Consider the following 27,373-nt stretch of genomic DNA (forward strand, 5'->3'; position numbering starts at 1 on the left):
TAGGCTGACTAGATAACAGGGAAAAAGTGCAAGTTGTTTCTGTGTGATAGCCATACAGTATTGTTCAATCAGCATGTGATGTTTAATACGCATACACACTTTCTGCTTTTAGCTAAAGTTGATGTGTTTCTGATTTTGCGGCTGGGATGTTAGTTTTCCTGTTGCATTATCTGTTATGCTTTTGCTTTTTTTTTTTTTTTTTTAAACATTCTGTTGCCTATTTCTGAATTTCTTCAGCATTTTCTGATTTGTTGTAGCATTTTCTGACTTGCTAATTTTTTTGTAGCATTTTCTGACTTGCTAAATTTTTTGTAGCATTTTCTGACTTGCTAAAAAAATTGTAGCATTTTCTGACTTGCTAAATTTTTTGTAGCATTTTCTGACTTGCTAAACTTTTTTTGTAGCATTTTCTGACTTGTTAAAAAAATTGTAGCATTTTCTGATTTGTTGTAGCATTTTCTGACTTGCTAAAAAAATTGTAGCATTTTCTGACTTGCTAAACTTTTTTTTGTAGCATTTTCTGACTTGCTAATTTTTTTGTAGCATTTTCTGATTTGTTGTAGCATTTTCTGACTTGCTAAAAGAAATTTGTAGCATTTTCTGATTTGTTGTAGCATTTTCTGACTTGCTAAAAGAAATTTGTAGCATTTTCTGATTTGTTGTAGCATTTCCTGGGTTGTTGTATTTTCTGAATTGCTATTATGTTATTTGAATTGTTATTGTTTTCTGTATTGCCGATAGGTTTTGGGTATTGTTGTTGCGTTTTCTGACTTGCTAAAATTTTTCTATGGCATTTTCTGATTTGCTGCGTTCTCTGATTTGCTGTTATGTTATCGCCGTTTGTTCCTGTGTGATATTTGCATCGATAAATTCATTTTCCTACACAGTAGTAAAGAGTCGCTGGTTTCCTTGGAGATTTTCTCCCAGGTGTTAATCGGTTTTGCCTTAGAACCGATTTGTCGTCTATCCGTTTCATGCTGAATGAAAAGCTAGAGAGACGAGGCTGTTTAGCAACCCGTTAAGTAGCTTTAACCTTGAGGAACAATGGTTGCCAGGTTTAGGAATAAATTCACAGCTCCATTTACACTGAATTTCTAAGCTGCTTTATTGGCGACATTTTTTTTTTTTTTTTACTTTTTTTTTCCAGAAGAATTTCTTCATGACCTTAACCTCACGTGAACACGTCAGTTTGATCTTCAATGGATTCGCTAACTTCGCTCTGTAACCTCGATTTTAATTTGAAAGACCCCATATGTGCAGCTTTGATGTTTTATTCACACACTATGCTCTTTAAACTCTTTAATAGTTGAAGAGAACGCATAGAGGAACATATAGGTAGGTAGGTAGGTAGGTGTGTGTGTGTGGGGGGGGGGATCATTGCTTTTGAAATCTTTTTCTAGAAATTGTAAACATGGACTTTAAATAAAGGGTTTGGTTTTATTTTACATTTTAGAGTGTATGAATTTCTATAATTGCGCACACACAGTTCACAGCTTCCAGAGTCAGTACTAACATTTATTAAAACGGTCAAAATCCTAATTTTTTAGATTTATAGTGTATAAAATATTTAAAGCATTTAACAGCTCTGGTCTTGATCAACAGCCACACCTAATAAAGAATTCTCTTTAAATGAGCCTACTGAGTAATATATATTTCACAAGTAAGTGGTAGATATTTCAAAAAATAAAGAAAAAAAGAAAAAAAAAAGGATAAGACGCGCCGTTTGATTTTGCTCATGGGGTTTTGGGGTGCAAAGCTGATGTTAAGCTAGCCTGAAGCTAAAACACCTGCTCCCACTGCACCCATTTAAATCAGCTATCATCCTCCCTGTTGAAGCTACAAAGCAGAATAAACCGGCGATGTGTGTCGTCATCGTTTTTTTGTTTCAAGACAACCGATTGAACCGCTGCACCGTTCGTTATTGTTCACCTAGTTACCTCTGAGCTGTGACAAGAAGAGAGAGAAGCTGAGAAGGAAGACGAGAGATGGAAGGGAACTGTGATTGACTCCCAGCAGGTGTTCTTCAGCCTCGTCGTGAGGCGTAAAATGGGGAGAGGGGGTGTGGGGTGGATAGAGTTGGATGGTACATCCTGACAGGATATACCCACATGCTTATCATCTGCTAGCTGAAGCTGCGTCCTGTATCGGTGTTGAATTGCAAAGCCAGGCTAATTTATCTTTTATCTTTTATCAAAAACCGTTAGAGACTATACAGTAGTGATTTATACACATTTACGGGTGGGTAAAATGTGTGCAAACATCAATTTATTAAAATTACGTCTGTTTCCCAGGTTTTCCATTTAGGGGTGAAAAACCATTTCCCATCTAATAGCCAGCTTTCCTCATCATAAGACGACTACTCATGAGGGAGATTTAGCCTGAAGGCTAAAGAGTGTTTCCTCTCAAAAACATGTAGACTTTTACATTTCTGGCATTTTGCAGACGCTCTTATCCAGAACAACTGAGGGTTAAGGACCTTGCTCAGGGGCACAGCATTGGCGGTTTGGTGGACCTGGGATTCGAACTCACAACCTTCCGACCATTAGGCCAACACCGTAATCACTAAGCTAGCACATTCCCCCTATTCAGACTGCTGCTCATGTTGCATCACAGGGCAGTATAACACACCCTGAAGAAAGCTCTGCTCTTTTCTGCATGCATGACCTCACACACTCATTATCACCCATGATTGGCTCGTGTCTCTGTCATTGACACGAGGACAAAATTAATGCCATCCCTCCCACTTGGACTCGGAAGATAAGACCTCGCTCCCATTATAAGATCTCCCATTGCTGTACAGCTCCAAGCACTGATCATGCAATATCTGATATTTTAGCAAAGAATGCAAATTAGTGTTTGTTTATACAAGTAAATTAACTAAGCAAATGCTGTACAATTTATTAAACTGGAAAGTCACTATAATGCTTTCACAGTTTAAGTAGTTTATCCTAAACTCTGGGAAACAGAATCCTGGGTTTCACATTTCACCCTGCTCATAATTTACCCCCCGGGGGTTAACAGTTCATCCTGGCTCTTCATAATCTGATGTTTCACACTGTACATTTCCTAAACCCTGGCTTAACCTTTCTTATTTACATATTTTCACTGTCACCAGCCATGATTGGATAAATACAGCGTGTGACTGGTTTAAATAACAGCTTGTCTTGCACATTCACATGAGTGACAAAAATGGCATTAAAATTAAAATGTCATGTAATGTAAAATACTCGGTTATTTGTGACCACAGCTGTAAAAATAAGTCTCCTCTCCACTCCAATTTTTTCCGTCACCATTTATCTTTTTTGTAATATATGTATATATTTTCCCTCAAGCACTGCAGCTACTATTTAACAACATACAGGGTTTCTGTGACCGTACAAAACATGTGATATAAGGTAAAAGCTGTTCAGTTTCTCACTGAGTGTGTGCTGCTAAGCATCTTGCCATAAAAGGTTTTGGGAGAAACACTGTATTATTTTAGACTCTCCACATTTGGCACTGCAATAAGGGGTTAACACTGACAAAACACTGCTTCGGAGTTTCATAACCCGGGGTGAATAGTGGTACTAACCATGCTTCTGAATTACACGTGTGAAACGTAGCTCTACGAGGGGTTAAGAAGGGGTGGGGTTTTTAGAAGCACAGTGTGAAAAGCAGTATGACCACAGGGCAAGTATTAAATATGTAAAAAAAAAAAAAAAAACAAATAAAATAATTTACTTCTCAAAATGATTACAAATAATTGATACTTTTCACAGTATTTTATCCAGACTACATATTGTATATGAACAGTCTGAAGTTTCTCACCACCTTTAATTAGAGATATTTCACACATCTTTTTATACAAGTTGGAGTTTTTTCAAGGACGATCTTAGAGATCCAAGCTCACCTTCGCTTTTGAGCTCATAGGCAAAACATATTGACATATTTTCTCCTTTTGTTACTTTGGAAATGATGTTATAATCTGTATAATCGTCGTCATCATCATAAAATATATACTACACATAAACTAAATGGTTAGAAAAGCAGGAACTGGATAATAAAGGGCAGATTTGCAATGAAAAAAGCTGGCAACCAGTTAAAAATAGTGTCATTACGTCACTTGGTGTCTCAGTGCGATGGACTCGGCAAGTGTTGAGCAGAACAATGGACTGATTGATTTGGATTTGTAATCCTGCGGCAGCTGTATCCTCTTGCTGCCAACCTCGCTCACTGGGCCAAAAAAACCTCACACTCACATGAGACGATCATTATAAATCCCAAACACTTGAGCTACTTTAACCAGAAATATCCCCACCCCCTTCTCAAAAAATCCCTTGTTTTAATGAACCAGATTTTCTCCAAGTGGAGGTTTAGGCTGTAGAGCAGACACCTTATCTGTCAAAGGAGATCAAAGTAGCTCATAGGATCAGGACTAAGCAAGCTTTACTGGTGCACCCAGCATTTAATTAGGTCCTAATTGGCTGACGGGTAAGCGGACCTGGTGTGCAGGTGTAAACAAGCTGGTGTACTGTCCGTCCACCAACAGGGATGTCTCAAAACGGGAGGAAAAGAATCTGTTATTATGGGCAGGGTGATGAAATTATGGTAATGAATGCATAAACAGCAAAACGAGGGATGAATTTTGAAAGGCTTTCGGAATCTCATTTCTCCAGGCTGAAAGCGGGAGAAGAAAGAGTTCACTAAGCTGTGAGACCTGACATGAACACTGTGATACCTGTGACAGGTCCTGTTATTGTCGTATCTTGTGACTGTTTTTTTTCCCCCTTCTTCTTCTTCTTCCCCTGAAGCTGCAGCTTATCATATTAATAGACTTGGAGATGCATGTCTGAGTATTCAGCAGTGGCTTGTGCATGATTCAGGAGTTGGAGCTACATGACGGCCTTCGAGTTTTTAGCTTGCAGTTTATAGCTTGCTATTCTAGACAGTACATTATTGAATCCAGTGGGACGTTTGTGGTGCTTAAATCCATTATTCATGGTAGTCAAGTTTTTTTTTCTTTTTTCTTTTAAACATTTACCCTGTGTGGTGGTGCTATTTTTTTTTGTTAACTTTTCTCAGAAGTCAGTCTGCCAGGATCATTTTCTGAAAGTTAATGAGTCCCTCCTAGAGCTTGGCTCAGACACAGCAACAAATATGACTAGTCAAAACTAAAACAAACAAATTGATAAATAAATAATTCTAAGGCTTTGTGCCCATTTTGCTGATAACTGCTCAACTTGGCTGGCACAATTGTGCTACTTCCAATTTCCATTACTACATGCAGGTGGCTTTGTGTGTGTGGGGGGGTTATATAGGGATATCTTTCGGGAAAAATAGATTTTCTTTGTCACTGTCATCATCGGTGGTATATCATTTGTATGTTTAACTTGTATTTTTCCCCTGGAGACATTAATATAATGTAAAAATGTAATATATATAACTGAAGCTTGAAGACTACTGGTGTAGCATGTGTTTTTTTTAACACTAAAAGCTAAGTAAATGTACCACAAGCAGTTTTCCAGGTATAAGAGAAACCCTCTATGGTAGCACTCTGTCATCAAGGAAAAAGTATCTTTATTTCTGAGAGAACAGGTCAACATGCTGACCACAGATCCCCGGCTAGATCCTCAAAAAACAATGGAACAAAAACCAAACAAACTACATACCAAAATACACAAGAATAAACAGACAATTAAATAAATAAAAGATTTTTTTTTTCTCATCCTTTGTATTGAATGGTCTGATGATGGTACAAAAGATTGTACACTTTTAGGTAGATGTTTTGTTCATAGCAGCAGTACATATGAAATGTGTATGTAGGAAATGTTATGATTCACAGATGTTTCTTTAATATCAGCAGAAAAATAAGTGCTAAAATGTTATTAGTGGGTATTAGTTTTTTTGTCTTATTAGTATTTTCCCCCTTTTCACTTCTTTCTGTTTTCCTTGCGGAAAGCATAAGGGAATATAAGCAGCGGATCAACTGATTGACAGCTTCATTTGCATGCTGTGTTGCTGACTGGCACTCCCATCATGTGGCAAGGTAACGCCGAAGGGATCCCAGGGAGACATTCATGCCGTGTGCAATGTAAATGTACGGCTAAACCTTGTCATAGCAATGGATGGTGTTTATTCACATCCCGCTACACAGCCTGAGGCCCTGTTAGTGCTCTGTTACTGTAAACAGTGAAGGAACAGGCTTTTAACCCTCACCTCTGCTACATTCATCCACACAAATGATCAGACTGCTGAGGCATTTCGCTGACAGATTCCTCACATGACTAACCCTCATAGAACCTGATTTACAGACAGAGTGACGACCTTTCCATTAGAATTGGAGCAACTGTACTTTATATTTGACTCTCCATTCACGCTACCAAGGAGCTAGCTCAATAGGAACATTACATTACTAATCTGTTTTTTGTTTTTATTCTATTTTCACGACCCGGATAGTCGTTAAGTATTCCACTACATGCCGTATGTATGTTTGTGTATGTACGTCTGTATGTTTGTGTGTGTGGCAAATGAAATTAGAATTTGAATTGGGTTGTCCATGCACAAACACACCACCATATACATAACTAGGTGTCTGTGTTGACGGCATTCAGATTTAAATTCAGCACGGTGTTGTAAGATGGAGGTGCGTGCGGTTTCCAGCACAGCAGTGTCAGGTTGTGTTATATAAAAACATCACATGCATGAATCTCATCCAAGAATAAAATACCATAATATGCACCAAAAGGCTCCTGTTGGCTCCCTGTTTTGATGCATTCAGTGGTGTCCATGAGCAGGAGCTGATAAGATCTCTCGCAGCACAACTCTCTTCATTATTGAATAATTCATCAAAGTAAATGTGTCAGATGAGGACCTGAACCGGCCCGCTGTCTCGTTTTTCCAAGGACTAAGCAGATTCACTTGACTTGCCCAAAGATATAGTGTTTCCTGATGCTTTGTGATCAGGAGGTAAAGTAGACAGATTCCTGTCAGCAGACAGAGTTTAGTGGTTTTTATTCTTAGTAGATTTGATACGGAGTAAAAAGAACTTGAATACAGAATTTTATATAAAGTCTTGCTGATATGTTTGTGTGTTGGAGTGTATCGAGTCTACTGCTCGAGTGTACTGAATGGATCCCAGTAGATAAAATGTAGAATTAGAATTCTGGATGTGAATCTGGCCTCCCAAATCTGAGTCATGTCATGTTTTATTTTTAAAATGATCCTTTTTTTTTTGCAGTGAGAGAAACAATTAGCAATGCACATTAACATTAACCCAGGATGTACCTCTGTAAGATTGGCTGCTTTATGACTCCTCAAATAAAACCAAATACAGATTAAAAGGTCATTCAGATCTTTATTGTTGCTGCTGTTGCAAGACAAACGATGTTCCCATTTCCCAACCACTAGAGAACCTAGAATAGAGTACTCTATTAATGCCCAGAAGAAATTTGGTGATTCTACCTTCACAGTTCTCTTTATGTGAAGGAAAACAGTCAACCAGAATGCAGTTATGTTTTACTACAGTGTTTTATAATCTCCCAACAGCATAGCTACTCAATCAGCCCCTTTAGCAAGAAATGTCTTGGCTCACAGTCTATAGCTCACTGTGACTGTGTGTTTGCAGGCCAGCCCAGAGCAGCGGGTAATTCAGGAGCTGGAGGTGGAGAACATCCTGGCAGCACTGCCAGCTTTTCCCCGAGGAGCACCCCTCCAGCGGGCAAGACGCGCCGCCCAGGCCCTGAGCCGAGCCGCCAATTACTCAGTACTGATGGCCCAACAGCAGGTGGGTGTGCTGAGAGAAAGAAAAGAGAGAAAGAGGGAGGCTGACTCACAGCTGTATTGGCTCGTCTGCATTTGTCTGGCTCTTTCTCTCTCCTCTGCAGCCAGCAGGGTGGTCGTGGTCATGCTTTTGTGTCAGTTATCCTTGTTAATTCCTGTCTTTTTTTTCCTCCCCCATCTTTTTTTTTTCTTTTTTTTCATATCTTCTGTTTCCTGTTCTCACTGCCAAGCCCATGCTCATGCCTCCTCTTTGTGGTAATCTACCCCGCTCTGTATGCTAACAGTCTGTCAATGCCAATCAATATTTCATACTAAAATAACCTGACCGGGGCGTTCCTGTCTAAACCTCATCTGCTTCAACCTCAGGGGTCATCAAACTGTTATTTCAGGAAAAGAGTCCTGATTGTACCTCCCTATTGTAGCACAAAAGGGCTAAGCTATGAATCATTCATGATACACTCTGCCTGACCAGGAGAAACACAATGATTAATGCAACACTTGTTGTGACGCCTCTCTACAGTCAGGAGCGGCATCGCCCAGGCGCCTCCTGACTCCGGGTTATGGGTCCATTATGCATTTTTAAAGACCTGGCATTTGTGAGATAGAGTGAGGAAATACACACTTATAAGCAGGCCATTTCACTCCATCTATATGTACTGTTAGACACTGTGTTCATGAGATGTCATGATTAGCTTTCATCGAGGCGGGGTCATGCTAGGTTAAGCTCTTTACCCTTTGGGCGAGTCTCTTTGAATGCGATTCAAGACATTTGCTCGAACACAGAACTTCAAAGTAGGATCTGGTGTTCTGTAAAAGCCGTCTTCTCCAAACAACATCTGGCCCTTTGGCTTGCTGTTGGAGATGCGTATTTTTGTCTTGTCTTCCGATGATGTAGGTGGAAGCTCTCAAGGCAGAGCTGGACTTCCACAGAAGCTTGTACAGCCTGCAGGTCCGGACCATAGAAGAGCTCGTCCAGGGAATCCGACAGGCTTATCAAGCCTTCCAGGAGAACATCTCTCAGAGTCTATGCGTTCCACTGCAAGGTAGATTTCCAAAACTATTTAAAGTGATGTAAAGGAAATCATGTTTTTCGGTTTTCAGTGGAAATAACTCACTCTCACAGCAGCTGAATCGCTGTGATCTAACCTTCAAGCTTCAACAAGTTCATTAATGTAACATGAATTAAAAACTGGTCCAATACTAAACACTTTAACCTTCAGCATAACATGTTGCTATATAAACCTGATCTCTCTACTCTCACAAAACTGTTTTACCTGAAATTACACCGCAGTGTTGTTGAATTCCCGAATCTCATTAGTCACAAAGTGTTCATTACAGTTTTCTAGAACAGCTGTTCTGACAGTAGTGCTGAGGTCTACCAAATCACAGCTTTATATTAATGCCTTCATTTTAACACGTTATCGTTTCTATAGTAACAGCTCGTTCACAGGGACCGTGGCAGATGTTCCACATAATCTGAGGTGAATAATAAACACCTTTAAGACATATGTTGTTATTTGACAAAGAAAAGTGTATAATTGTTGATATGAAGCTTTCTGTACTAACATTTATGGAAGGAGTCTCCAGTGTCAGTGCTTTGTAACAGTCAGTACTGGAGAGTCTTCAGTACTTTACAGTATATTTCTGTATTATTAACTGTTTAAAGAAAAAAGGGAGGGAACAGCTGTTTACAGATGTATAGTGAAGCTGTTTAAAGCTTCCTACCCATAATGTACATTAAATGATAACTTGATTACTTTTCCACAAGCAACTAGAAATGGCTAAAAAATGACTGTGTAACAGTTTTTAATTAATTATAATTTAATTATATTAATTCAATAATTAATTAATTGTCTTTCACTTGGAATATTCTGTAGTCTAAAAGCAAACCAAAACCTGGAAATAAGTCAGTATTAGAGCATGTCCGGTTTCATTGTCCCATGAAATATTTGAATGGGTTTTTGGTTATATGTCTAAAATGAGGTCTGTGGTAAACACAAGCTCAAGATTTTTCCATGTTTTATTCTACAAAACTCTACTCATGATTTTTAACGCCTTTAGTGTGTGTTGAAAGGTACGGTAGCAAACAAGTGGTTAATGAAACTACAGAGGTTGTCGGGGACATTAAATGTGATCACAGTGAACAGAAAACTCATCTACTGCAGCCTCGGTGTGTTTATACTCATGTTCTTACAAAACTATTCCGACTCATTCCAATTCATCCACCAAAAGTAGATCTTTATCAGTGAAGATAATAATAAAAGATTGAATGCCTTGTTGGAAGCTTAGTAATGACATTCAAGTCATGTGTGGTTTGTTTATAGTCTTACTTTAGCTTTTTACTTTTGGTGATGGTTTTAAAATTCATAAAAGTGTAAATTCAAAGCGTGTAAGGATCAGCAAGCGTGAACTTTTGTTGGTCACAGAAATTGTTTTCTGCAATAATCCAGAAGCCAGTGGAAAATGGGTGCTGATCATGTCCAGGTTAGTCTCCAAAAATATGTCATCATTGCAGCACTCTACAACACTTCAGGGCAAATAGAAATAATCATCTTTATAATTGGGTGATAGTAATTTTGCTCATCATTCTACCTAGTTGTTGATTATTTTTGCTGTCGGAGTGTGTTTTATTTCTTTTTATTCCTTACATAGTCTATGATGGAAAAATGAAACAGATCTATACAAAGTCAGTGAAATTATATTGGACACTTTACTGTCCATACGCTCAAAACGTAGTTTCTGCCATGCCTAAAGCTGCTGTGTACTGTTTTGCTGCTGGTTTACAGACCACATAAAAAGGCACTTTTGTACACAATCTATATGATCTCAATTACTACCACAGAGCTGTATTTTGGTGTGTCAACAGGACAGTGTCACTCTCCATTCAAAACTCAAATCAGTAATGGCATCAGGAGGCTATTACAGGCTTCTGGAGCGCGAAACAAGGCAACTCGAGTGACGACTAACACCTTCTTCAGCCATTTGGTGTTTTTACAGCGCATACAGGGCAAAATGGCATACTCCAGCACCAAGCACCTAACAGCTAACAGATGATTATTGGCGTGTTTTGCCTCACACAAAGTGCTTTTCTAAGCAGTCGAATAATTTGCCTATATAGATGCGGCATTCAATTCGAAAAAGCAGCAGGCTAAAAACAGCGATCGGCTGCAGAACGCCATGCATCATCTTAGCCCGAACATTTTCTGGAAAGAGTAATTGCGTCTACCTGCAGCCCGCAAACATGCAATTCCAGACATCAGCTATTTCTGCTTAGAACAAACCACATAATCAGGACACTGCTGTTTGCTAATATTGATCCTGCTGACTGTGGAAATGGGAAAGGATGGGTTTTTATTTTATCAGACACTTGCTTTAATGAATATAGAAAATCCATGATAAAACAAATGGAATATATATATATTTATAATATATAGTGAGTAGTATCTCAAGTACACCAACATATCTATCTATCTATCTATCTATCTATCTATCTATCTATCTATCTATCTATCTATCTATCTATCTATCTATTTCTTCTTTCTCTCTCTCTCTCTCTCTCTCTCTCTCTCGCTCTCTCTCTACATATATGTATATATATATATATATATATATATATATATATATATATATATATATATATATATATATATATATATATATATATATATGTGTATATATATATATATATATATATATATATATATATATATATATATATAGTGAGACAGATAGTGCGTGGTATCTCAAGTACATTCTCAACACCTGTAGTGTAGAGTAGTGTTGCGTGTAGTGTTTTTTGCGTGCGTTTGTGTTTTGGCATGTGTGCTTCAGGAGAAGTCATTCAAGAGGTGATGAAAACATTGTGCTGGTGGGGAGGGCAGGCATGCATACCAAAGTGTGTGTATCTAGATGTATCTGTGTGAGAGAGTATGCATGTGCGTGTGTATAGATGTGTGTATATACAGGTGTGTGTGTGTTTGTGTGTGTGTCCTGCTTGTGTGGTAAATAAGTAGACCCTTGCACATGAGGATGCATTTGTTTTTGGAATAGAGCATATATAGCCTGGTGCTTCTTCACTCCTTTTCACTGGCACACATAACTCCTCATTAAAAGCCTAATGCTGGACCTCCTGCTTTGTCTCTGCATAATGTAGAGCATTATTTCCCCCTCAGTTTAGTCCCCCATATGGTCAACAGTTCTGCTGTGTTACAGATTGCATCACACCTGGACCAACAATCAAACTGAACTGAGAGAGAGAGAGAGAGAGAGAGAAAGAGAGAGAGAGAGAGAGAGAGAGAGAGAGAGAGAGAGAGAGAGAGATATTACAGGCTGAAATGGGAGCAAGTGATTTTGAACAAAACAATTTGCAGTAAGTCCATTTGCACACAACCAACATGTGCTTACTGACCTGTAGTTTTTCTGGAATATTCCTTTACATAGCAGTGGTATGATATGTGCAAACTGTTGCAGTGTTCCATTGAACAATTAACAAAATGTATGTGTGTATATATATATATATATATATATACTTTTAATCAGAAGAGTGAATCAAACCGCTGCAAACACTGCAAGTTATAAAAACTAATTCCTACATTCTGTAAACATTTAACCGAAACCTCTATGTTGATGAACAAATCAGTCCTTTATCTCATGTTTATGTAGTCCCTCTCATAATTACAGACTTTTTTTTTAATGTTTCAGTGTTAATGTTCCAAACATTTGGTCTGTCAGCATTTTGCCATCCGTTTAAGTGAGGCCATTGAGGAACTGAGACAGAGCAAAACATGTGGACTGTGTGGATTTCCTGAGGCTTGGCTTGGGGAAACACAGCTGTAAGAGACTTGTGAGGTCACCACAGATCTGCTCTTGCTGTGCATGGTGCATACCAGACCTCTGGATCATCATTATACAGTACAACGGGTGCAGGGTCTACAGACTTTAACATCTTACATATCACGAAAAAGCATGAGAGCATGTTCCCTTCATTCTTTAAAGACTCTCTAGCATGTTTTGTCACTAAAGCCATGTGAAGTCACTGAAGCCATCTGACTGGCAGTGACTTTTTCTTTTTTGCACAGCTTTTGGCAAGATTATTTTGTTTAGTAACTGTTTGAAATAAAAAAAAAAAATTGTGATATTGTGAGTAAATGGAACTGTAACTGAGACTTTCCGTAGAGACATATAAATGTGTTTAAAGAGAAATGTAGGAAATTTGTAGCCTGCAAGATTTTTAAGCTTGCAGACAGAAAAGAGTCCTGAATGGCCTCATGAAGAGACGTAAGCTTGGAAGAAACACTAACGGAAAGACATAATATAATTAACTTCTTTATAAGTCCATATTCAACAGTGATTAAATTCAAACAAATTCCAGTGCATCAAGACATAAAAAGGTGTACAATCACTGGTGTACATTTTTAACCATCACTGGTGTCGCTGTGTAATTTTCATCTTGCTCAACGCTCTTCACATAGAATTGCAAATATTCCAGCTCCTCTGTGTTTTGAGCTGAATTAACCATGCACATCTGAGCCATTCTGTTTGATACAGTAGGCCTCTTCTGCCCCGTTTTTTTCTCACTTCTTTCTCTCATTTTTTTCCCCATTCCATTTTATCCCAGATGTCCTTTCAAGTTATGAGGATCTGAGGAGCACAGCGTCAGAGGCTGCACTTCACCGCTTCCTGTCAGCTTTTAAGAGCAACTTGGCACAGATACGAGAGGCGGTGGATGCCTTCGGCCCTTCAAAGAGTGAAGGTGGATCAATGCCTGTCTCAGACTCTATCTCTCTGTCTCTGTGTGTGTGTCTCTCTCTCTCTCCACTACGTCTCTTTCACTGTTAAACTGAAATCTAGTTCCTAAGCCTCAATCAGCTTGCGATCCCGGGGCCTGTTAAGCTTTTGAATTATTCGCAAAATTCCCACAGTTATCCCAGTGCTGCGATTTCTGTCATAGACTCGAGTAAAGCCGAGTACTCTAATTGTTGATTGCAAATGTTTGCATGCCTTTACTTCAAAATGATGAAAAACAGTCACTTTTTTCCTCTTTCACTCTGGCTGTGTCTCTGCATCTGTTTCTTCAATTGCCTGAATGATGATTTTCACTGCTGGTAACAAAAAAGACACTTGTCATCTCCTTGTTCAGCTTCAGGAAAGATCTGAAAATAACTGCTGACTTTGACTTGATGTAATATTTTGGCTGTACAAGGTAAACGGTTTCAATACAACACCATTAGCTAAACGGGGAATTCTGTTCTGTAGAGAAGGGGGAAAAAAACCCCTAAATTTAATTTATTTTTTACACAGACGTGAAAGGAGGGAGGATGCAAACTTTTGTACTGAACTCAAGCTACCTACAGAAATCATTAGGATAGAAGCATTAATTAATAAAATACATTAAAAAATAACACTGACATCACCTTCACTAAATAGGATGAAGGGTTAAATATTTCTCTTCTTTTCATTTCTACCAATCAGCCTATAAACAATCCTGCTTTCTTTTTCATATCCATTCATCAGTTAACAACAGAAGTATTTACAGGCAAACTGAATATTGAATTAAAGATCAAGTGAATAAATATCATTATTCACAGTATGTCAATTCTTTCACTATTTCTTTGCCGCCATTATTTGTCATGTACAATCGTTTTGTACACCAGTTTTGATTCAGCGCAAAAACACATTTCCCTGTGAAAATGAACAGACGGTGGAAGAAAAGCCCCACAGCCTAGGTGTGGCTTTGAATCGCTGTATTTATTTTAAAATGTGTAATGTTTAATACACTGCTGTCTGCTCCTTCTCCATCACGTCTGTCCTGCAACTCCTTCCTGCCAGAATCTTCCTGCCCCGTATACAAACCCCTTGTATTTTTCCATTACAAACACAGACAACAGCTGTTAAAGGAATCGCACATGCTTTCACACAGAGAGGGGGGAAAAAGATTCCGGCAGGCAGGGACGTTTCGGCACAATGCTGAAAGCCGTTGCTTTTTTCCCCCCCGCCCCCTTGAAACCAGCCAATGCTTTCACTAATTTAGTTGCTCCAGTTTCAGCTGTCAGGTTGCACACAGTATTAACAGATTCTTTAATCCACTGCTGGTCTATCCGAGGGTAATTCACAAGTTTATTATGTTTAGAAGTGGAAAACACTGCAAAAACAAAAACATCTCTTATTAATGGAAACATAAAATATTTAGCTTCCACCCCCAAATAATACCGAGGGGAAAAAAGGAATGAGTTTAATGATTCATTTGCTTAATGTCTAGCATGGAAAATGAGGGAAAATCGAAATGGTACAAAAATACTTAATAATTGGAGGGCTAAAGTTGCATACCTTTAACGAAAGAAAACAAAGAACTTTATTTTAGCCATGAAGGCATTAAGGGTTTTGCGTGTTAGGTTTTTAGATGTGTAAGGAGATTTGCAGGCAACCCAATCTGTCCTTTTTTCATTATTTAAGTCTTTCAGGTATCATATCAGTTTGATAGAAATACCAGTAATGCACACATTCTCTAAACAGATCAGGATACATCGTCATATCAGCTAGCTCTAACTTTTGTTCGAACCATCAGTACAATTCTAAGAGCAGAAAGTTCAATATTATGGAAATAATCCAATGTAACGTCTATGCTCTGATTGTTTGTTTGTTTATTTATTTATTTATTTATTCAGATTACTGTGTGCTGCATCTGAGTGCCCCGGATTGGTATGCAGCCCAGATTACACTGGAGTGCAAAAATGCAGCGCTCTCCTGTGAGTGAGGGAGTGTGGGAGTGAGGTAGGGTGAGAGTGTGGGTGTGAACGAGTGAGGTGGAGAGAGAGAGGAAATGTGTGACTGTGGGTGTGAGGCAGTGAGTGTGATTGTGAGGGAGACTGTAAGTGAGGAAGGGAAGCAGTGAGTGAGGGAATAAATGAGAGAGCGAGGCAGCGGGTGAGGCAGAACATGAGGAAGGGAGGGAGGCAGTGAGTGAGAGTGAGGTGGTGTGTGTGTGTGGGAGTGAGAGAGCGAGCAAGCGAGTGAAAAAATGATTGTGTATTTATGTGTGTGTGTGTGTGAGAATGAGTGAGTGAGTGATCGAGAGAGAAATCTAGAGAAAGTTTCAGTGAGTGAGTGAAGGATTGTGGGAGAAAGTTCGGCAGGGAGGCTGGTGTAACGATGTGACTCAACAAAAAGCTAACACGAGTGTGTGAAAGGGTGTGACGCGGTGTGAACATAAACAGGCACCTTGTGTTACTGTGTGATTATGTGAAAGTGCATAGTGATGTGTAATAGCTTTGGTTGTGTGTGTGAGAGAGAGAGAGAGAGAGGATGGAAGGAAGGAAGGAAGGAAGGAAGGAAAGATTTAGTCCTCTATTTGTATGTAGGCATGACCAAATATCCTCACAAGGATAGACATATTCTTTTCTTTTCTTTTCTTTTTCTCTTTTTTTAATTTTGGCATTAATAATTACATTAGTGGAAATTCCTCAGAATTTTAGTTTGTGTATGCGTGTGTGTGTGTGTGAGAGAGTGAGAGAGAGAGAGAGAGGGAGAGAGTGAGAGAGAGAATGAATGTGTGTGTGTGGGTACACCACAGTTGGCCCTGGTGTGTGGTTCTGCGAGTGTGTGAGTCACTCCTCCGTGCTCGGTGTTGGTGTGTGGTTATGGGTGTGTGACAGACATGGACTGCAGCCCAGACCTCCCCGTGTAGGAGCCCGTGGCAGCGCAGGCCTGATTAGACTCCACTCAGCAGACTTGAGTGTTGACATCAGCCCTTAATAACCACACACACACACACACACACACACCATTACTGCATACTCTTGGTTAATAAATGTGATGCCCAGAGCTGTGTGACGGTGGTTGTGGCTGCACCTGTCACAAATGTCCCACGCTGTAGCCTGCACACTGTAAAGCTCTAAAGTTCACACTTCAGCTTCATGCTGCTCTTATTTTCCTCTGCTGAATTCGGAGGACATGCTGATACAGTGTACTGAAATGAAAGCACTGTCCACAGCATTGGATGAACTCACTGGAATTAAGTCACTATTGTAGTGTTCATAGAGCTACAGGACATCTACAAAAACGTTTATGAATACGAGTTTCATTGCATCAGTGATCATAAAGAGGGAATTTGTCAGTGATCAGATTCCCAGGATTTTAGTTCGCATCAGGTTACATATTCAGAGCTGACTGACTTACAGATGCTAACCTGGCAAAGAATTTCAGAAATACTACACCAGAGCCAAACAAACAAATACATAAGTAGACAGACAGGCACAGACTGACAGACAGACACATACTGAGAGACAGACACATACTGAGAGACAGACACATACTGACAGACAGGCTGACATAGATAGATAGATAGATAGATAGATAGATAGATAGATAGATAGATAGATAGATAGATAGATAGATAGATAGATAGATAGATAGATAGATAGATAGATAGATAGATAGATAGATAGATAGATCGATCTTGAACACACAACTATAACCAAATCACAACTATTACAGATAGAGACAGACAGACAGACAGACTGACATAGATAGATAGATAGATAGATAGATAGATAGATAGATAGATAGATAGATAGATAGATAGATAGATAGATAGATAGATAGATAGATAGATAGATAGATAGATAGATAGATAGATAGATAGATAGATAGATCTTGAACACACAACTATAACCAAATCACAACTATTACAGATAAATAGATAGAAAGAAAAATAAATAAATGTTTTTAAACATGAACCAGTGTAGCTTCTGTAGCTGATCCTCTGCTGTTGCTTTTCCAATCACATGCATTTATGTAAATTATTTATCAGGCCAGAGAGTAGCTACAGGGTTAGAGATAATTGTAATTGTTTAGAAAGGAAAGAGCTCATGGGTTCTCGTAGAGTTTTCCATTTTTGTCTATTCCTTTTCCCTGATTAGCCGACGACATGCCATGTGTAATGAGAAGTCAACAAAAACAGCAGGTTTAAAAACAAATTCAAGGCTGTAGCACTAACAGGAAGAGTCATGAGCAACAAAACATAACCAATTAGAAATGTACTCGATATGTAAATAAACTAAACACTTAATCATTTCGAATTTAAAAGGTAACTGTCGCAACTTTCTGTTACAATAGTGATGTTTGTAAGGAAGGAAGTTTAGGTAAAAAAATAAATAAATAAATAAAAATCGACAAATTTTAGCCCTGCATTAGAGGGTCAAGACTTTGCTTAAGCATGAATAAATAAATACTGTAAGAGGCTTTGAAAAGATTTGTCCTTTTTTCCAGAGATCATGCTCTCTCTCTCTCTCTCTCTCTCTCTCTCTCTCTCTCTCTCACTCCCCCGTCAATCACAGAGACACTAGCCAGTCGTGAGCCTCACCAAGCGTCCACCCTGGGCCGCCTAGCAAGGGGCTCAGTTGTATAAAATGACATAAAAATGTAAATCACTCTTGATAAGGGCGTCTGCCAAATGCTGTAAATGCAATGTAAAAATGCTTTTCTTATTAAATGTGAGGTTCAAGGGACACTCTAGTTTCACCCTCACTGATAAGCTATCACATTTTTAGCATCATGTCACTGTTATGTCAGTTTTTTTTTGTTCAGCAGAAAGAGTAATGTTTATTATTGTTGATGGAGTGTAGGAAGCATCACGGTGCTTTTATAAATGTAGATGTATTGTGAAGGGTTTATAAAGATGTGGTCACATAAACACTTCCCTTCACTAAAGTGTTACTATTATGTTATTTGCCTGTTGATCTGTATGCAGCTCTGTGCTTTTTGCTAGGTGTCATGGCTTCCTTGTGTGTGGAAGTATTTGAGCATGATGAAGTGTCTGTGTATTCAGTTTAACGGAGGCGTACCACACCCTTACCAGGCATTACTTACTAAATACTGCTTTCCTCAAACTGTAGTATTACAAACAAGATTTTTTTTGCTGCCATTTATTTGCTTTAACTTTTAATATACCAGCCTTTTTTTGTATGTTTGGTGAATTTAGGCTTTTGAACCAGCACACATCATGAATATTACTTTCTGTAGCTCCTCTTCTGTAAAACTGCTTCTTTCTCTGACAGATGCTACAAAAATAAAGATTATTATTAGTAGTGTAATATTTCCACCATAGCCATGCGAAAGCCATCTGAAACACAAGCCATTGCCCTTGCTTCACTTTCTTCCATCCCAAACACTGGAATGAACAACCTTCATCAGCTTTCCAACTCAAACACCTCCGCTTCTCTTCTCTGCACCGTTCCAGCTTTTCCTTAGGTGGCCCTGGTTCCTTGGGGCTCTCTGTGTGTGTGTGTGTGTGTGTGTGTGTGTGTGTGGTCTTCAGCGAGGCAGCCGCTAACCGCCCCGAGCTTTTCCTGTGCTGCTTCTCCCTTACACCTCTCTCTTACCCTCTCTCTCTGTAAATCTATCTATTGCTCTACTTCTCACCCCTGGTGCCAAGCGCTCACTCGCTCTCTGTAAAACTGCTCTGACTGGAGACACCGACGGCAAATATTTACACAATGAGCTGGTGGAATGCCGGCTTTTCATGGCCTGACGTGGCTGTGCAGAAGGGCCGCATCGTTGCATTCAGTCATCCGTGTAATGTTGCCTCTCAGATATTTATGTGGCCTTGTGGAGCATCTTCTCTTTAGTCTAGCAAATAGCAGCGAGAGCATGGAAGCTAACTGCAAGCATGGCTTACACCAGGAAAGAACCTGAAGGGAATATTTTAGATCAGATTATGGTGTTCTGTGATTCATTATGATGATTTGTTTTCATTATCCATTATCAACTCATTGAATCATCTTCTACTTGATGTTCAGCACCATGCTGAATAATAGCTGTGTTAGCTACAATAGATAAGCTATGTTAGTTGCTTTATGAGGCAAAAGTTTATCTTGCCAGCTAGTATCGTTAACATTATCAAAAGATAGCTGATATTTCTTTCACTTTCCAATTAGAGGGTATTATATAATGTCCTCCTGGATTCATCCAGAAAAACATCATTTACTCTTTTCCCAGTCTTCAGCTTTTCAGATTTGGGTGAGTCTGTACCCATGATAGCATCAGATTCCTGTTCTTGGCTAACGGGAGTGAAACCTGATGTGGTTTTTTTTGCTGTTGTAGCTCATCCAGCTCACGATTCGATGTGTTGTGCATACTGAGATGACTTTCTGCTCACCAGAGTTGAGTAGTTCTTTCTAAACATTACCTACCGCTTTGCATGTGCATGTGTATTATCTGAAATACTCAACCTCTTCTGGCACCAACAACCATGCCATAAGACATACAATGAAGGGTACAGGGAAGGTACGGATCGAGACTCTTCTCTGTTCTGGCAACATTATGTGGTGGAATGAACTTCCTCTCGATGTCTGAACAGCTGAGTCACTGGCTGTCTTCAAACAACGTCTGAAGACCTGCTTCCTCCTGAGGTACTTAAAGTAGCACTTGTTTAAAAAAAGTCTGTGTGCTCTGGCTGTATAACCTCCTGACAGTGTTGTTAGACTGATGATGTTTTTAGTCCATGACCTAGTGAACAAGTATGGATGTATTCATTGATAGAGACTTCTGGAGACGAGCGTCTGGTATAAATGTAAACAGAAATGCTGTAAAGTTACTAATATTACATGATGGTTGATGTGAACATGAGGTGAAGCTCATGACCTGTATCTGCATGCCAGGGTCACGTGATTAGCTGATTGGATAACAGCGTGAATGATCAGTCTTCCAAAGTCTGTTGTATCGGCTTTGTCGAAAGACTGTTTATTCTCTTCTGAAGTCAAGCGAGAACCTTTATTCATGTTGTGCAGTGAAGCCAGTAACACTGTTCCAAATTCGGCGATCGCAACCCAAAAACCACACAGCTATGAATCACCTGGATATGAAAGCAAGGATAGATAAGGTGTCTCTTCTCTTCTGACCTTTAAAATGTCAGGTTTGAGGACTGTTCAAACCTTCATTTATCTGCCCTGACTGTTTCAGTGATATGAAAGCACCTTGGCAAAACACAATTTACTTCACAACAAGATAGAGGCCTGAGCTTTTCATTTCAAAGTTGCCTCTTATCAGGCTGTGTAACATTTCTGTAGAATGCATTGTGCTATAGGTGACGGCAGTGGCTCGGTTATCAGCTAGTGCTTTTCCTTTTGTCTTTGGCTTCTTATCACCATATCTATGCTTGTCAGTCAATCCAAGGACCTGCCCCTGCACCTGCTTATCTCACATGGTAGCTCTGTATAGAGTGGAGAGATGATGTGTTAGGGCACTTAACACCCAGTGAGCTGATACAGACTCACCTAGACTTCATACAGGGCGTAAGAGACCTGTGGAAACCTTACTTCAATACTTACCACCAGATCAGTACTCAAATATCTGTTAACTGCACTAGTTGGCTAGCTGATTATATATTATTTAAGTAGCAGTCAGTATTAGTTAACTAGCTCATGCTACCTCAGTGTTAGCTGGGAATGTTATGAATAATGGACTGTGGGGGGAAAAGTGCATCAGTGAAAGTATTTCAGTTCTGAACAAGATGCCTAACATCAGTCTTTTGGTGTGAAGTCACTAGCCAGTATTAGCTTCATTACATGATACTGTACTTTTTCTTTTCTTTTTTTCTTTTTTTTTTTTTTATTGAACATGAATAGATTGTGGATGAAAACATAAAGTCTTTTCTCATCAACCACTGACTGTTTGAACCAGAAGAGATGAGATGTCGAAGCGAAGTGATTAGTTTCATAACAGAAAATCGATATGGTGTGTAAACTAATGAAAGTGGATGAATTAGGTTGTGTTTTTATAAGATTTTGGCAAAAATGACCATGTCTCTTCCATGACTCAACCCCTCGCTCTTCCGTATCTGTGTTGGAGATTGTTTGGCTCACAAGTTTTATTCTCTTAAAAAAGAGGTTCCTTGGGCTTTTATATAAAACCCTGGGGTTCTGTACTTGGCCAATAGAACCTGCTCCACCGCTCCGCCAAAAAAAGGTCCCTTGGAGAGCGATGAAGCTAATTTTACAACAATTTAATAATTAAGAATCGAAATCAGTGCCATAACTGTTTGGAATAGAGATAACACTGTAGATAACACTGCGAGATTTTGTGTTTATGATGACATATTTTAGAAAAGATGAAATAGCTGTGAAATAATTAAAGCACTTCAATAAGAGGGAGGAGTTTTGCTATTATGAATACTATATACAATTTATTCATAATATAACGCTAACTACATTTATACTGTGTTTGAATTAGCTCTATTTTCTTTCTAAATTTGTATATAATAGAAAAATATATATTAAAAAAAAGTTTGATTCTATAAAGAACCATCTCTTTTAATAATGTATACATTCTGAATGTGTGAGATGCCACTGCGTAATAAAATCGCTACCATTGTCTCACCTTACACTTGTAATTTGTTTCTTTAATACTTTTTAAGTCATTTTCTGTACAAGACTCATGAAAGTCAGCGAGTTAAGGGGTTTTCCATGCAGCAGCTGCAGCCCTTAGTGAAAAATATTTCCTCTGTTAGTCAGGTGACTTTGCTGAGGCCCTCCTGACACATACCTCTCCCCATCTGAACAAACTCCTCATTTATCTTCCCTTCGTTTTTGCACTCCCACCTTTCGCTCTGCCTCTCTGCAAGGAAGAGTGTAATGTAAGTTGAATGTAAACTCTGGATTAAGGCTTTCATGCATGCAGAGAGAGCTAAAGGTCCATGGAGACTCATTTATTACGTGGCTGCAGAGCAGGTTTGTTTGGTGTGAGTGAGTGTTTAGTTTGAGAGTAAAGTTACAGTAATAAAGTTGTATGGTAACTTTTTGTGCCGGGGCTCGGAATACTGCTGGTGCTATAGCACAAATTAGTGTAGTGATACTACTAAACGATGATGATGATGATGATGATGATGATGATAGGGTATAACAGGCCCAGTTTTGGCTGTTGTTGAGAGCCAGAATTCCCACACCATGCTGATAGTACTGGCATTTTTTTTTACCTCTCAGAGTTATTCAGTGTATACTGAAGGAATCATTTTACAAAAAAAAAATGTATTTAGGCCACACCCACTCAGAGTTTAAATCCAGTTAGAAGTACAGATACAGACATTTAGAGCCCTTAATAGATAGTGTTATTACATTACACCCCTTATATGGATGTTTATATATTTAAAATCAGCTTATATTACAGGGTTTTTCAAGGGAAAGAGAGAAAAAAAGATTTAACACACAATGCAGTATATCTCAGATTCTTCTTCTTCTTCTTCTTCTTCTTCTTCTTCTTCTTCTTATATTTATTATTGTTGTTGTTGTTATTTATTTATCTATCAATTTATTCATTTACATATTCTAACAGTCCTGTGTTTCTGTGTGTGTGTGTGTGTAGGAGATGAAGCCCTGGCGCAGTATGGCCATGATTTCCTGCACACTGTGGAAAAGCTCCTGAAAGAGTGCACCGAAAAGAGAGAGAAAGCAGCCAGTCAGCTGCACTCCCTCCAGCAAGAGCAGCAGCAGGCCGTTCAGACCCTGCACGTCCTGCAAGCTCAGAGGAAGGAAGTGAGCAAAGAAAAGGCCCAGCTCCAAGCAGCACATCCTGGGAACGCTCCTGAGACTGGGAGTCCGGCTGCTCGGTCTGGAAGTGCAGGAAAATCCACAGTTGCACCTAAAGATCCATCTACCACAGAGGCTGAGCAGAGAAACCGAATGATCAGAAGAACTCTATCAGTCCATGTCCCCAGAAGCAGCTCGTCTCAAGAGAGGGGGGTCAGTCAGAGGCCAGGCAGAGAGGAGGATGGGCTGAAGAGGAGGGGTTCATTCAGGAGCAAGAGCAGGAAGACAGTAGACAGACCTGAGTGGCAGACCTAGACATTTGGAAAGGAAAAAAAAAGAAAAGTCCAACCTCTCCGTTTTCATACTACTCGTCTGTCCTGTGAGAGAGGGAGCTCTTGAATAGTGAGGTGGGGGGTATGTTATGGGGTTGCTAATGCCTGTTAGAAAAGCCTCTCTGGCTACACAACCCTAGTGGTAATAAAAGCACTTAAAGAGCAGCTGATTCCATCGATGTCAAGCAAAGTCCACGTCTATTTCAAGAGGCGAGAGGACAACAAGCCACGGGGTGTGTTACAGGATCACACAATAACACTGTTTTTATTCACTTCCTTCAAAAAGCTGTCAAGGCAGGTGTGTTCTTTAAAGCTCAACAAGCCCTGCTCTTATTATTAAGCCCATTTCTGTGTGTTGCCTTTGTTTGGATAGGAGTTTACTCTGTTTATTTAAGCTGATATTCTCTTCTCAAAAGTGAAACCAAACCTACAAACATGCCCTTGTTAGTTCATGCCCTTGATCAGATGCTTAAAATGACAGAATTCTGGTTTCCTTCATTAAAATGCCTCACAATAAAAACACAATAAGTAATAAGATCATGTCCTGGTTTACTTTCCCTTCCCCTAGCTATCAGTGAGCCTCATTTCTGAGTCTTTTAGTTAATGCTTTCAGAGGCTAAACCTCATCATCGTGTGTGTACTGTATGTTGAAAAATGCTGATCGGCCATAAATTAACAAGCACATTCACATCGCAATTGGTTTAGACCATAAACACACCAACTCTAACAGACCGATACCATCTTTCTCATTTTGATAATCTTATTTGACTAGCTTTATGGCTCAGTTTTCACAATTTTCACTGAATGTGCATGCAGTAAATAAATAAGCAATATACACTTGCTCATGTACTCCTTGTGTAAAATTAAAGTAACTTGAGATAATGATACAATCTGAAGCATCAGGGTGCACATTAATGACTCTGTGTATATGTAAACTCAGTCTAAGAAACCTTTTTCCGCATTATATTTTTGTGTAAAAGCTCTTGCAAATGATTTACAAAAAAAAAAAATATGTTTGTATCCAGCTTGACAAAGTCCACCAAATGACATTTTGGACCTTTTTTCACCCAATCCAGTACAATTCTGTTGGTTAAAGCCAAATCCAAGCCAATTATTATATCCAATCAGCCCCATCACAAGATTTTTTAAAAAATGCACTCCTTTTCATTTCACGTTATCTTTGATAAATAAGTCAGGTCTGTGTGTCCTCGCTGATTCTAGCTTCAGCTACTTCACGTTCCCTTTTGGAAAGCATGGCAATCTCCGAGCTGTTAGATTTGTTTATTGTGCACTTGTGCTTGTTGCCTTTAGTCCACAGGATTCATTGAATATTCATGATGCCCGAATGTTTGTTACTGACACCATTAGCATATTTCTTCCAGATTAGGCCCTCCACCCACAGCAGGTCATAAAAGACGCCCCCCTGAGTCCTCCATCTCACGCTTATTGTACCATACAGTATGACATCTCTGCCATTAGACAGCGGCGTCGTTGTCCTCTTTTTTTCCTCTTTTTTTTCTCCTCCTCTTTTCTCTCGCTGCTTCTCTCTCTCCACACAAAGGTAGTCATGGGACACATTAGTCACCTCCATGCATCTGTCTTCCTCTTTGACGGCTTCGATGTGAAAACAAAAGGCAGAAAGACAGAGCGAGAAGATGAGATAAGACGAGTAAAATACGAATGGAGTCATTCTTCTTTCTTAGTCCCTCAGCTTTTACATGGAAAAAAAAGTGCTTTCTCTTAAGTCTTTCTTTCCTAAATTTCATGCATTATGCATAAGATGCCCTCCATCGTACACAAACACTTCAGGGCCTGCTTTTACTTTTTCACTCTTTCTCTGAGCATCTCTCTCTCTCTCTCTCTCCCTCTCTATTCAGCTGTCTGACTCACCTTCCATCCTGCTGCCTATAGGAACACAAATGGCTCAGGATGAGCTATTTCCTCTCTGAACTCTAACTTGATTATTCTGCATTTGTCCTCCATCTTTTCTCTTTTTTTATTCTTCCCTTATGCCTTGTTGCCTCACACACACATTTGTCACAACGAAAACTCATTTAATAAAAAATCTCCCACGGGCCATCAATAGAAAAGGCCAAGAGCATCATCAGCCTCAGTGCACTTCTTTAATAACACACTTCCAGGATTAAAAACAAAAATGTTTAATGTGTCTAATCCGGTTCAGGCATTTGAATGTGGTGGGTGATGTGGAGCTTTCAGGACGCAATAATGAATTTCAAATGAGTTTAAAAAAAGATGTTTTGAGTTATTGGTTGATGAGCTTCGTTTTGGCTGGATTTGTTTAATAGGGATTTTTTTTACTACATATTAAAGTCCTGATTTTTTTTTCCAGCCTCCTCTTTATCTGTTGCGTTTGTTGTATGTGTGATTACCATGGGCAAGAAATTTGATCTGTTTCCCTGTACTGAGAAAACAATGTAAAGCCTCTTGACTCACCGCTCCTGTATTTATAATGGCAGTCTAAAGGCAGGTGTTCCATTTAACTCATAAATACGGTAACACTTTACAGTAAGAGAACACGAATAATCCTGAGCTGATAGGTGAAATATGAATAATACTTACTTTAAGTACGATCTATTGATGAGTTAAGGCATGTACAAATCATGAACTAAATAAAAAGCGAAGTGTGAATCGAGTCTTTCTTTCATTCATGCGGGAATAACAACCGCCTTAAGTGCAGGTCTGTACATGTTTGTTAGTTAATGTAGTAATTAATATGTGGAACATGCTCTATCTAAGAAAAACAGAAACTAATCTTAATATATAAACGCCGATTTTAAATGTTAATAGATAATAAATAAATGTTACTTGTATATTCATATCTCTTGTGGATAAAGGAGCAAAGCTGTACTGGTGGGATTTGGAGAAAAACTGATAGAGAATGATAAGCTGAGATAAAATGTAGGATAAAGGAGGATCAGTGTAAATTATGAAAGTAATCCAACACCATCCAATGATGTTTTTGTATGCAGCTCCATGTGGAAATCTACATAAACTATTTGAAATAATGCACGTTTAATTCATTTATTCTGGTTTTGTTTGAGTTTGTCCCTTTGTGTTAATTAATACATTAACAAACAAACAGGTATGTAAGTTGGTTGTTATTCACACATGAATGAATGAATAAATAAGACTCATGTCGGTTAGCTCTTCATCAGTTCATGTCATTGATAATTAGTTCATATTTAAGTAAGAATGAATTTAAGTATTAGTGCTGGATTATTCAAGTTCTGTTATAGTAAAGTGTTACCTTAAACAACAGAAAATACATCTTTTCATTCATGCAACTATCCAGTCCACCAATTAAGAGGTGGCAGGAGGTAGCAAAGGGTCAAGAGATTTAGTTCATGTTCACCTGGTCTTTAGATGTCCAGTGTCCATCCATTCTCACAATCCTGTTCTGGACAAAGAGAAGTGGAACATGGTATGATGTGTAGCTTGCCGCTCGTCCCGTTCCTCTCAAGATCGGACATGTTCCGAGATGCTTTTCAGCTCATCACATTTGTAATGAGTGATTGATTGAGTTACCGAAGCCTTTCTTTCAGCTAGAACCAGTTTGTTCATTCTCTTTCATCATGGAGGCATTTCTGCCTGCAGAATCAATGCGCACTGGAGCTTGTTTTGATTTTGGCACCATTCTTTCTTGCCACATGATTGAGTGATTGGATAATTGCATGAATGTGCAGGTGGATGGGTGTTCCTAATGATATAAATGATCCGCTCTGAAAGGAGTTGTCTCTGTATGGA

General features: G+C 39.0%; 1 protein-coding gene across 1 annotated transcript in view; it reads left to right on the plus strand.

The window, feature by feature from the left end:
• The window catches only part of LOC131343081 (uncharacterized), a 67,031-nt gene extending 42,686 nt beyond the window's left edge, over window positions 1-24,345 (plus strand). Inside the window, exons 9-12 of the mRNA XM_058374492.1 lie at window positions 7,604-7,762; window positions 8,654-8,801; window positions 13,376-13,510; window positions 23,113-24,345. Of these exons, the coding sequence (XP_058230475.1) occupies window positions 7,604-7,762; window positions 8,654-8,801; window positions 13,376-13,510; window positions 23,113-23,591 (921 nt within the window). The 3' untranslated portion in view covers window positions 23,592-24,345. The remainder of the gene's footprint in view (window positions 1-7,603; window positions 7,763-8,653; window positions 8,802-13,375; window positions 13,511-23,112) is intronic.
• Window positions 24,346-27,373: the final 3,028 nt, after the last annotated feature.

The sequence above is a fragment of the Hemibagrus wyckioides genome, linkage group LG22 (assembly GCF_019097595.1).
Source record: "Hemibagrus wyckioides isolate EC202008001 linkage group LG22, SWU_Hwy_1.0, whole genome shotgun sequence".
In the NCBI taxonomy this organism is placed as follows: Eukaryota; Metazoa; Chordata; class Actinopteri; order Siluriformes; family Bagridae; genus Hemibagrus; species Hemibagrus wyckioides.